Source organism: Moschus berezovskii, chromosome 20, assembly GCF_049115385.1.
Source record: "Moschus berezovskii isolate FMDL1 chromosome 20, NW_MosBer_1.0, whole genome shotgun sequence".
Classification (NCBI taxonomy): domain Eukaryota; kingdom Metazoa; phylum Chordata; class Mammalia; order Artiodactyla; family Moschidae; genus Moschus; species Moschus berezovskii.
Window position 1 is genome coordinate 67,849,384 of NC_142479.1, and position 12,033 is coordinate 67,861,416.

Genomic DNA, 12,033 nt, shown 5'->3' on the forward strand with positions numbered 1-12,033 from the left:
ACAAGAAAACAAACCACGGTCGCCACTTTGGAGAAGCGTTTGGAAGGAAAGAACCAGGGCTCAGTGACAAAGAATAATGGGGCAGCACTTCCGGGAGAGGGCGGCCTTGTGGTGACATTCAAGCCGGGACCTGAAGGCTGAGTGGGGGCCACCCAGGCAAAGGGCCAGGAAAGAGACTGGCAGGGATGAAGGCCTGAGGTGGGAGAAGGGGAGGGATGTTCCGGGAGGTCTGAGGCCAGTGTGGCTGGAGCATGGTCAGCAAGGCTGCAGACAGACTCCCAGCTCTGGTGCACGGGACAGGGAGTCCGACGCCACCGCAGGAGTGTATGGAGGGAACTGAGAGACCAGGGCCCGGGTGAGGACCTAGCATCTGACCTTCCAGCAGCTTCACTCCTTGCATACGCTTTTTTTTGCCGCACCGCAGCACAGAACGTGCCTTTGTGCACACTCAGCTGTGTCTGACTCTGTAGCCCGCCAGGCTCCTCTGTCCATGGATTTACCAGGCAAGAATACTGGAGCGGCTTGTCATTTCATTCTCCAAGGGATCTTCCAGACCCAGGGATTGAACTCGCATCTCTGGCATCTCCTACACTGACAGGTGGATTCTGTACCACTTCTAATTCCCCGACCAGGGATCAAACCTGTGCCCCCTGAAGCAGAATCATGGAGTCTTAACTGCTGGACTGCCAAGAACCTCCCCTGCATATCGTTTTTATAATTGGTAATGCTGATGAAGAGCAGAACCTTATTTCTTTACGGAAAAGGCTCTGGTGATGGTTCTCATGATAGACGTTAAGAGAAGGCAAAGAGCCCTAAGAGAGTGATGGTTCTCAGCAAGAAGTTTTATAGGAATGTGAATTCCCTGGTAGTCCAGTGATTAGACACCACACTTCCAATGCAGGGGGCACAGGTTCAATCTCTGGTTGGAAAACTAAGATCCAGCAAGCCATGACACAGCCCTCCCCTTCCCACTCCCCCCAAAAATAACTTTCATGGGGAAATTAAGAAGTACAAGAGGCATTTGTGAATTCAAGGATGGTTGAAGGTGTTGGGATGTAAATGTCAAGGGTCTATTGTCAAGCACGGTATCTCAGACAGAGGATTGCTGATTCCTGGTGCCAGATTACTCCTTGTTGTGGGGGCCTGTTCTGTGCATCGTCAGGGTGTTTGGCAGCATCCCTGGCCTTTAGCCACGAGACTCCAGTAGCCCCCACGTCGCCCCTGTGTTGTGACAGTCATGGGGTCTCCAGACACTGCCCTGGGTAGGGCAAGACAGCCTCTAGCTGAGAACCACTGCTGATATAAACACATAGTGAAATAAACACACTCCCAGCAGGAACTTCACATAGATCTCAGTGAAAAAGACCCTTTAAGACCTTGACAAAGAAGTTAATTAGTGATCAACTGTTGGCAGTTAGGAGCAGGAATGGGTAATCCTCTTTGTCTTGTGTTGTTGCTGTTTTTCAATTTGAGGCTAGTATTCTGGGCCTGGAGGTGGCAGGCAGAGTGAGACCCTATGGTGTCTCCACCTTCCTGGCCAGAGTTAAACCCTCTTTACTTTCTGTCAAGGGGATCAGAAAGGACCGATCTCAAGGAGCAGAACAAATAGGCAGGGAGCAAACCTGAGCTGAGCCCCAGCTAGGATGGAAGGCAGTTGCGAGGCAGGAGGAAGCCGGTGTGTGTGTGGGGTCCCCTCTCCTGCTGGTTGGTGACTGTTCTGTGGGGACAGCCTCCAGGGAGGCAAGACTGAAAGCAGAGGAGTAGGGCCCTGCTGCAGTCTCAGTAAAGTGGCCCTGCAAACCGAGCTTCCTCCTGTTCTTGACTCTTCTCTGGGGCTGACCCGGGGAAGGCACAGTTCCCTGGGGATGGCTGACCCGCTGCCCCCCACCACGCTCCAGGGCTTCGGCACAGCATTCCCGTGGCCCCACCCATGGGTGCGCACAAAGTCGGGGTCACCGGCATCTTTCAATGGCTTCCCCAACGACAGTTGTCACAGGGAATGGAAGGCGGTGGAAATGGGGAAGCAACAACTCGGGTTTCAGGCCACAAAACAAGCCCTCTTTCCTTCGAAAGCACCGTCACCCATCTTCGGCAAGACAGGCTGGCGGGGGGTAGTCTCAGCATCTACCTCTCTGTGGGTGGGGACACCCTTCTTTCTCTATTTCGACCATAGGATCCCTTCAGTCCCGTGCCACTTGTGGTCCCCATACATGGGGACACAGACAAGACTGTTCTGAGATCACCTATGAGGGTGAGGTGCACAGGCCTGAACCACGCTCCTGTGACCCCTACAATCCTTGAGAGGGCTCGTCATCTGAGTCCCCTGCGAGGCTCATCACACATCAGTTATGCAGACGAATGAAGGCACAGGAAAACACCCCTGACACCCGCAAGTGGCAGGAACTCACAACAGGGCACAGAGAGGTAGGGAGACGCTTGGGGCTGGGAACGCACCGCTCAGTGTCAGGCTCTCCCAAGGCAGCCAGCGAGGTTCCGCCTGTGCTCTGCTGAGCAGGGGAATTCAGCTGCAGAGGAAAGCAGCGCCTGCAGTCAAGTCTGTTCCGCAGTCCCTCTGGGCTCAGTGCGGCGAGGTGGGGGGCGTGCACCTCCAACCCTCCTCCTGGTCTCACAGGGGATCAAGAACCATTCTCGAAGGACGGCAGAGTTACGGAAACCTCAGGCAGGAGGCGTGTCCTCCGCTCAAACCCTGATAGCTAACTCCTTGCTTAGTGCCACCTCACCCTCAGTACCATCCACCTTCCCCCACCTCTCTCTTCACCAGCACGATTAGAGAACACGAGCCGCTGTTTATGGCTAATACCCAGAGGAGGCCCTTGAACGCAGACCTTGAACAACACCCAACGCATACGAGATGGAGGAAAAGAGTTTTAAAAAGCGGAATTTGCTGAGGCTTTTAGGTCTCACTGCCCCATTTCCTGTGGGCACATGCTGACATGTGAAATGATTACTGAACAGCTGGAGGCCCAAGAAAAGTGGGCACATCAAAGGCTTTCCTTCCCAAGGCCCAGCTACAGAAATAACTCATTTCCTCGCTTCTAAGCTTACAGACAAGGAGATCCAACCAGTCCATTCTAAAGGAGATCAATCCTGGGTGTTCATTGGAAGGACTGATGCTAAAGCTGAAACTGCAATACTTTGGCCACCTCATGCAACGAGTTGACTCACTGGAAAAGGCTCTGAAGCTAGGAAAGGTTGGGGGCGGGAGGAGAAGGGGACGACAGAGAATGAGATGGCTGGATGGCATCACCGACTCTGTGGACATGAGTTTGAGTGAACTCCGGAAGTTGGTGATGGACAGGGAGGCCTGGCGTGCTGTGATTCATGGGGTCACGGAGAGTCGGACACGACTGAGTGACTGAACTGAACTGACTGAAGCTTACAGATGTTGGAAGATGACGCAGGAGCCCTGGTGACGTTTATAGACAGTGTGGACATGTCATTGCTGATACCCAGAGGAGGCTGTGGTAGTTACATAGTTCCACAGATGAAAGGAGCATGATCCAATCCATTTTAAGGTTCAAGAAAGACTAAACTGATCAATTACAAGGTGAAGGGGCTTCCCTGGTGGCTGATGGGTAAGGAATCTGCCTGCCAGTGTAGGAGAAGAGGGTTTGATCTCTGATCTGGGAAGATCCCACATGCCCTGGAGCAGCTAAGCCAGTGACCCACAGCTACTGAGTCTGTGCTCTGGATCCCAAGAGCCGCAACTACTGAAGCCCACACATCCTAGAGCCTGAGCTCCATGGCAACAAGAGAAGCCACGGCAATGAGAAGTCCAAGCACTGCAACTAGACAGTAGCCCCTCGCTGGTCACAACTAAAGAAAAGCCCATGTAGCAACGAAGATCCAACACAGCCAAAAAAAAAAAAAATTACGAGGTGAAGAAGGGGCTCTTGGAGTCACACACTAATGGCACAGGACCTTGGTGTGAGGGTTTTTGTCAGCTGTTCTCAGAGGTGCTTCCTTATCCATCACATCACAACTTAGCAGAGACAGAGCATGGATCCCCAGGGAAGTGCAAAGCAGGGCAGTCGTTTAAGGTTAGGGACTTTCAGGAAAGAGGACTTTGCTACTTAAGGCAGTGCTGCCTTTTCCTGGGATACTTAGCACCACTGGGATACTTGGGAGCAACATGAATCAATCATTTGATTATTCCAATCCTGCAGTCCTTCAACTATTCATCCAGCAAGAGGACTCTGTGACGGAACCATGACCAATCTTCTATAACACGAAGAAGATAAACTGAGTGTACGTATGAGGATAATGCAGACCCACAACAGTGAGAAATCCATCATTGTAATTGTTCTAATTACAGGCTCCAGCGAACCACAGCTGGAGGTCTCTGCGTGCTTTCTCTGCCTCTTACGCCATGCAAGACTATAAAAGTTGTGCAACATAAAGTTCAGCTAAGAAGTGAAGTGGTTTCAAACTGCTGAGTGGAGCAAAACGCAGAGTCAACAGCCCCCATCCATATGAACTGACCTCACAGTTTGCAAGAGACAGCAGCCCTGAGATGAAAATAAGGGGCAGACAAGTCCATTTTGTGTTCCTGACTGCTCTCCGATCAACACATAAAGAGTTAACAGATCTGACTCTCATCCTCCGTTCACGGCTTGCTGCCGACCCAGCCCCAAGCCGTGAAGGCCGCTGGGCTCACAAGCACAGTCCACAGGAGGCAGAGTGCTTCTCTAGAAGCCAAGGGCACCGATGTGGGCAAATTAGGCCCCAAAAGTGAAACTCACGTAGGGAGAATAGAGTTCCCCGGTCTCTGTGATTTCGCCTGCCATTTCCCAAAGTGAGGAAGGGTCCCTTGGCGCTCAACGTTTCTTCCTCGCTGGGGTGGCAGCTGCTGTGGCTCCCTGGAAAAAGAACAGACTTCAGCTTTCTCATGGACCTAGACAGCGGCTGGGAATGTCTGCAGGGCCACCCCCTCCCCATTCTTTAGTCAGACACTTAAGGCCTCAGGGGCTTCCTGGATGGCTCAGACAGTAAAGAATCTGCCCGCAATGCAAGAGACATGGGTTCAATCTCTGGGTTCAATCCCTGGGCTGAGAAGATCCCCTGGAGAAGGGAATGGCAACCCACTCCAGGATTGTTGCTTGGAAAATCCTATGGACAGAGGTGCCTGGCAGGCTACAGTCCGTGGAGTCGTAAAGAATCGGACACAACTGAGTGACTGACACTTTATGGCCTCAACATCTGTCACCAGACAGCCGGGACAGAAGTGTCTCCCTGTATGATGACACCTGGGTGGTCTCTTTCTACCTTTCCCTGGCTGTGCAGGGCATGTATCCATTGCCGCTCAGACTGCAAGTGACTTACGGGTCCTCGGATGCCACTAAGTCTAACCCAGCACAAGGGTCTCCTTAACACACTCTGGTTATCCCCATTCAATGCCAGCAACAGCGAGCTCACGATCGCAACAGGGCAGCCAAATAACTGCCTCCTCCGCCTGGGGTAAGGGGCTGGGGGCTTTCCGAGGTCACCCCCCCAACCCAACTCCTTGTCCCAGAGCCCGGTCCAGGGCCTCCGCTCCACGTCCCCCAACCTGCCCTGGGGCTCTCGCTCCTCTCCGATCCTCTTCCCCATTTTCCTCCCCTCTGCTGAAGGAGCCCCGAGTCGGGTACGACCCCAGCCCACCCCAGCCTCTCGCCCCGACACCTGCAGCGAAGCCGGCTCCGGGCCACCGCGGCCGCCGCCTGCGATCCCCGGGGCTGCGGCCGGCGCCAGCTGTCCCGCACCAGCGCCCGCAGCGCGCATGCGCCCGCGCCGGGAGCCCACCTTTTCCGCGCGCGCCGCGGGCGGGGCGCACGGCGCGGATTGGGCGCCTCGCGGGGGCGGGACTGCGCGCGAGCCTCTGCGGCCGCCGTCTGCGGGGCGGAAGTAGGCGGGGCGCACGGCGCGGATTGGGCGCCTTGCGGGGGCGGGGCTGCGCGCGCGCCACGGCGGCCGCCTTCTGCGGGGCAGAAGTGGGCGGGGCGCGCGCCTACGCGCATGCGCGAGGGCGGCCGTTGGCCCAGGGACGGAAGCTGGGGCCAGGTGCGAGAGGTGGGCTCCTGTCCTGGCCGAGGAGCGGCTGTGGATTTGGCCGTCCCTGGGACCCGAGTGGCCGTGGGGTTCGAGAAGCGTAGCCTGTGACCCCTCACATAGGGCAGGCCGTCGAGGCCTTCAGCCCGCCTCCCTCGAAAGTGGCCCGGGATGGGGCCCGGATGGCTCTCGAGAGCCCCGGCGGCGGGGTTCGCTGGGAAAAGGGTTTGGACGCTGGTTTAAGACGCGGCGGAAAATTAACCGTAGGGGGCGGCGTCTTAGGACTGGGGCAAGTGATGGGAGTTTCGGTGATAAATCTTGGTGCTTGGGTGTGAGGCCTTCTGGGTGATGGGGTGGAAGGGACAGATCATGCTTGAAGGCTCCTTGAGATGCGAGTCCAGGATTGTTTAATTATCTTTCACCAGCCCCGTTCCCCTCCTTGCAGGGGGTTTAAAGGCCGTGTTCTCTGAAGGGTTTGGAAAGGAAGGATGGCGGTTCTCTCTTCTGACAACTTAGCCCCAGGAGGCGTTTAGCGAATTGAAAGCCCAGGCTCCCACCCTAAGTGAGAGGAAACTCAGGTGCTGAAATCTTTGCCCTCCCGGCTGGCTGCAGGCTGCTACCATGAGGCTGAATCAGAACATCTTGCTGCTGGGGAAGAAGGTGGTGCTGGTCCCTTACACCTCAGAGCATGTGCCCAGGTAACCACTCCCCTGACATGGGCTGCAAGCCAGCTCGCCAAGGTGCAGCGAGGAGGGTCAGCCTGTCTTAGCCCAAATCTCAGAGACTGTGTTTCTCTGAGGAGGAGAGGCATTGGTGCGAGAAGTCATTGCAAATAGGAAAAAGTGAAAACTGAAGCAGAGGGCAGTGACCTCCCTGGAGGAAGTCACCAGCCCCCCTGTTTCTCCCTTTCACCCCGCCCCTCAGCTTCCTTTTTGGCCTTTCAGCAAGGAATTCCTTTATGTAAACTACATGTGGGTAAGGAAGAAAAGATATTGTCTTCTCTCCTGATTGTAAAAGCGTGCCACCCCCCCACCCCGCCGCCGCCACCCCTCCCCCACCCCGGTACCGGTAAATAGGCTCAGTTCTTGGATACTGAATGCTAACCTGTTGTAAAACTGAGCAGACGGGTTGTTGTGAGATCTGTTGTTTGGGACGTCCAGGAATGAGTCGCAGGGTGGGGCTCTTGGGGTGGCAGTTGGCGAATGTCTGGTAGAGGGGGCGGGTGGTGCTGTGGGTGTGTATTCCCTGCTTGTAGTTTTTCTTTGAGGGGTTTTTGGCGTGGAGATCTGTCCAGCCTTCTTTGCTGAGTTTGGCTTGCCATTACATCTCCTCAGGAATTTAAGGAATGTTTAGCTTCTGACTGCTCCCCCGCACTGACCCCTGAGACGGGAGAGGAGGCTGGACAGATAGGACTGGCTCCTGCTGTCTCTGACTACTGGGCCTACAGCCTTCTGCCATAGGAGCCATTATAACCCTTTCTTGGGTCTTCTCTGGCCCTCTGTTAGCGCTAGGAGTTTGCCTCTCAAGCATCCGTTTCTTCACCTCATAAAACGTCAAGACTTAGGCTTCTGAATGGGTCCTGCTGGCTGAAGGCTGCCCCTCCGCCCCTGTAGGTACCATGAGTGGATGAAATCAGAGGAGCTGCGGCGTTTGACGGCCTCAGAGCCGCTGACCCTGGAGCAGGAGTACGCGATGCAGCGCAGCTGGCGGGAAGACACGGACAGTGAGCAGCGGAGGAGGCCTAGGCTGGGCCGGTCGTGGGAGGGCTGATTCCAGAGGCCGTCCTGGGTTCCCTCCCTTTCCCATTCCCTGCTGGAACCCCAGAAAGGTTGCAAAGAAAAGTGCTTTGTGGAAAGCCTGGGAGGTGCCTGAAACCCTGAGACTGTGACGCCCCCTGAAGCCAGACCCTGAGGGTGGGGGCTGATGCCTCTGCTCTCTTCCCCACTCACTGCACCGGAACTGGAGGGACTTAGAGAAAGGAAAGCTCGTGGGGCTCTGGCTGTAGGTCAGGCCGCACCCCTTGCGCCCCTTGCTGCAAGCCCAGTGTGGTCTTTGTGTGGCACCCCCTCTGAGAGTGCAGCCGCTGTTTGCAGAGGCCACTGTTGCCTGCAGGAGGCTGCTTTCGGGCTTTGTAATCAGCAGGAGGAAGCGCCAGCTCCCCTTTTCTGCCAGACTCAGAGTCAGGGCTAGTTCTCTGGCTCAGGTAGGAAGCTGGCCTCTGCCCTCCTGTGGAGAGAAGGTGACGACCCCATCCCCCCTCAGAGTGTACCTTCATCGTGCTGGATGCAGAGAAGTGGCAGACCCAGCCAGGCACCAGCGAAGAGAGTTGCATGGCGGGAGATGTGAACCTCTTCCTCACGGATCTCGGGGACCCCTCCTTGGGGGAGATCGAGGTCATGATTGCAGGTTCGTTCCACCTGGCCCTGCCCTCTCTCCCCTCTGGCCCTCAGATCCGCTGAACCTGAAGCCGCCGAAGCTGCATAAGGCACGCAAAAAGCTCGGTGCAAGGCCTTGGCCTTGGTGATCCCAGCACCTGGCCAGGCAGACCACCACTTGGCACCCTGTTAGCCACGCGGCTCAACCTTGGTGGTTCGTTTTATTCCCACCTCACGTGTGGCTGTGAACTTAACCTTTGGTTTTAGGATCTTCAGGCTGCAGCCTGCCCTATCTTTGGGGTGGACTGGGGGCTGCCTGAAATCAGTGCGCTTCCCTGGAGCATCTCCCTGTGCTGTGTGAGGAGCTCCCGTTTCTGTGTCCATCGTGGTCCTCAGCCTCTTTCTAAAGGGCTGTGCACATGTGCTTGTGGAGCAGCACCCTGAGCTGAAGGGGTCAGTTTTGGGGTCAGGTTGCTGAGTGTTGCTGACCTGTGAGACCTTGGGCGAGTCGTTTAACTTCTCTGGGCCTCTGTCTCTTCATGTGCAGAGTGGTGCCCATATTTGCAAGCTTCCTAGGGTTGTGAGTCGGGCACGCAGTGTCAGTGACTCTTGTCATCCCTCCTAGAGCCCAGCTGCAGGGGCCAGGGCCTGGGCACGGAGGCCGTCCTCATGATGATGCTTTATGGTGAGGAGGGCCGGGCAGGCGGTCCCAGGGGAAGGCAAGGGGCTGGGGGTGAAACTTCAGGCCCAGGCACGGGGGCAGGTGGGGCGGAGGCTGCTGGGAGGAGGGGCGGGGGGCTTCATAGTGCAGCTTACCCTCTCTGATCCATTTCGAAGGAGTGACCAGGCTAGGTCTGACCAAGTTTGAGGCGAAAATTGGGCAAGGAAATGAACCGAGCATCCGGATGTTCCAAAAGCTTCACTTTGAGCAGGTGAGGCTGGTTCTGGTGAGAGGGTGAGGCCTGGGTCTGGGCTGGGGGCCCGGTGGTGCTTGGACCTGGGGCTGTAACGTAGCTGGCCCGGCCCTGCTCTGTCCCTGGCACGCATAGGTGGCTGTGAGCAGTGTCTTCCAGGAGGTGACACTCAGACTGATGATGAGTGAGCTGGAGCGGCAGTGGCTTCTAGAGAAGACCAGCCACGTGCAAGAGAAGCCCTACAGAGAGGGGGCATCAGAGCCCTGCTGACAGCCGCCATGTGGACAGGCCTCCCCATGTGGATGGGCATGGAAGCCCGGAGCCCTGCTGACAGCTGCCGCATGGACAGGCCTCCCCATGCGGATGGGCGTGGAAGCCCGGAGCCCTGCTGCAGGTGAACGGATGGAACTTGGGGCGCGGGGTGCCCTGGCCCTGCTCCAGGCTGGGAATCTCCTTGTGGGGCCCTTCAGACTCTGGGCTGGATTCAGCTTTGGCCTCCCTCTGGCTGGCCGCTGTGGCTGGTTACTCCAGGGTCAGCCCCTCCTCCTGCCAAACCTGGACTCAGATTGGAGTGGATGGTGCGAGTCCATAGGCGGAGGAGGCAGGTAGAGGCGGCGCTGGGGACCAGGGGGGCCTGTGACCCTTCAGGGCCTCCCTTTTCTCCGGAGGGGCCGCCCAGTGTCTGGGAGTAAAGTGCACTGCATGCAGCTGGCCCCGTTCTCTCACTGCGCCAACAGTGCGGGGAGCTTGGTGTTCAGTTGTCCTGCAGAAGCAGGAGGGTGTGACCCCAGGAGGTTTGGAAAGGAAGGAGGGAAAGTGGTGGGTGTCCTGGTCTTTGGAGCCAGTTTTGAGGGCGGGGTAAGTTAGTTCTGGACACAGCTCCGTGTGGCTGGAGCACCCCCCCGCCCCCGATGAAGCTCGGGCCTCCTGCTCAGCTGCAAGGGCCGCAGCCTCCTGAAGGCACCTTGCTCTCCCGGCCTCATCCCGCGGCCCCGGGAGCAACTCCACTTGCCGAGGCCACGAGGGGGCGCCCGCGGCACAGGCCTGAGATGGCCGGACTGCGTGGCAACCAGTGCTTAACTGGCAGCCGGGCACCTCAGAGCCAGCAGGACAGCCTGTGACGTCTGTCTCATCATGCCCTGTTGTAACCCCCTGGCACACTTTCAAAACACAGTCGGAGAAGAGACCTTTAAGGCATGTAGGGTGTTTTCGTGGAGAAGGAAATGGCAACCTACTCCAGTGTTCTTGCCTGGGAAATCCCGTGGACAGAGGAGCCTGGCGGGCTACAGTCCACGTGGTCTCAAAGAGTCAGACACAACTGAGGGAGGGGCAGGCACTCACCAGAGGCCCCAGAGCTTTTGATGGCAGAGCCAGGACTGTGGCTGAGGACTCCTGGCTCCCAGGCCTCTCTCACCGGATAGGAGCGTGGAAAACTAGAATCTAAACTGCGCCTGAGGACTTTCCTGGTGGCTCAGTGGTAAAGAATTGCTCCCCTGCCAAAGCAGGGGACGCCTGTTCCAATGCTGGTCTGGGAAGACCCCACATGGCAGACCAGCTGAGCCCACGCATCACAGCCACTGGGCCGGGGCTCTGGAGCCTGGGAGCCACAGTACTGAGGTCTGTGGGCACCAGAGCCTGTGCTCTGCAAAAAAGAGGAGCCACTGCAGTGAGAAGCGTGAGAAGCCCACACCCCCAACTGGGAGCAGCCGCTGCTCGCCGCGGCTAGAGAAAAGCCCACGCAGCATAAAGCCCCTGCACAACCATAAATAAAGTTGTTAAAAAAGCATGCCTGCACCGAGCACACAAACTGCTTGCCGGGGCCCAGGCCCCTCAGTGACAGTTGCCTCTGAGCCACCTGTTCCTTCCACCTGTGCCAGCTTAATCAGAGTCAAAGGGCCTTAGGGCCTCCCCACCCAGCAGGTGAGGTAGGGAGGGTCCCTCCCCAGCCTGGTGGGGCCAGTGCACCTGCAGGGGACCTCCATCAGAGGTCACAGGGTGGAGGCAAGGGTGAGTGGGGTCAGGCCAGGCCCAGGCTGACTGCTGCAGTTGGTGCCGTGATAAGGGTTTTGGTTTTCTCTTTACATTGGTGGAACTCTAACCTTAACAGGTCTAGCGATTATCAGTTAGTGGCCTTCCCTGTTTGTTCTCAGTCCCAGGAACCTGGCTTGAGTGGCCTCCAGGTGGGGTGGAGGACAGCCCGGGGCCAGCTTCCCTTCCTCCTGCTTGCCCACAAACTGGGTCCTGCAGGCCATATTGGCAGCTGTCCAGGATGCCCTCGGGTCAGCAGTAGAGAGACCCGGACCTCCCATGGAGGAGCAGGGCCCACCTGCCACAAGCATGTCCCAGGGCCCAGCGGGCTGGGTCTGTCCTCCCCATACCCACAGTCAGGTTCATGGCCAGGTAAGATGAGTATCTGGGGGGGTGGGGACACCAGCTTGGGTCATGCCTGGGAATCTGCACCTCTCTGGCTGAGGGCAGAAAGATTAAAGCTGTCTTCTGGCTCCATCATGGATTCACCCTTTGAAACCTCCTGGGATCTGAGGTGGCTCTTAGAGCCCTCCCTCTGCACACATGGGCTCTAAGCTCCCCGTTTCCCTGATGGTCATCTTTGTAGGGCAGCCCCAGCGAGCCAAGCACACGGGAGCCCAGGTGGGTTCTCCCATAGGACCCACGCATGGCCTAGCCACCAGCGGCTA

General features: G+C 57.2%; 2 protein-coding genes across 7 annotated transcripts in view; one reads left to right on the forward strand and one right to left on the reverse strand.

The window, feature by feature from the left end:
• The window catches only part of SLC38A12 (solute carrier family 38 member 12), a 53,374-nt gene extending 47,554 nt beyond the window's left edge, over positions 1 to 5,820 (reverse strand). For 2 of the 3 annotated variants that reach the window (XM_055408649.2, XM_055408647.2), the window contains exons 1-2: positions 5,683 to 5,820; positions 4,764 to 4,880 (exon numbers count right to left, since the gene is read on the reverse strand). In XM_055408649.2, coding sequence (XP_055264624.2) covers positions 4,764 to 4,808 — 45 coding nt within the window. In that variant the 5' untranslated portion in view covers positions 4,809 to 4,880; positions 5,683 to 5,820. The remainder of the gene's footprint in view (positions 1 to 4,763; positions 4,881 to 5,682) is intronic. The other variant, XM_055408648.2, reaches the window with a different exon arrangement.
• Positions 5,821 to 6,001: 181 nt separating this feature from the next.
• NAT9 (N-acetyltransferase 9) lies at positions 6,002 to 12,033 on the forward strand. Of its 4 annotated transcripts, none has more exons than XM_055408651.2 (7): positions 6,002 to 6,069; positions 6,474 to 6,746; positions 7,662 to 7,771; positions 8,311 to 8,454; positions 9,049 to 9,108; positions 9,261 to 9,355; positions 9,473 to 12,033. In XM_055408651.2, the coding sequence occupies exons 2-7, from the start codon at positions 6,670 to 6,672 to the stop codon at positions 9,605 to 9,607; spliced, it is 621 nt and encodes a 206-aa protein (XP_055264626.2). In that variant the 5' UTR covers positions 6,002 to 6,069; positions 6,474 to 6,669; the 3' UTR covers positions 9,608 to 12,033. The 4 variants fall into 4 exon arrangements, with proteins under 4 accessions (XP_055264626.2, XP_055264630.2, XP_055264627.2 ...); XM_055408655.2 differs by having other exon boundaries at positions 6,026 to 6,069; positions 6,661 to 6,746; XM_055408652.2 differs by having other exon boundaries at positions 6,027 to 6,069; positions 6,494 to 6,746.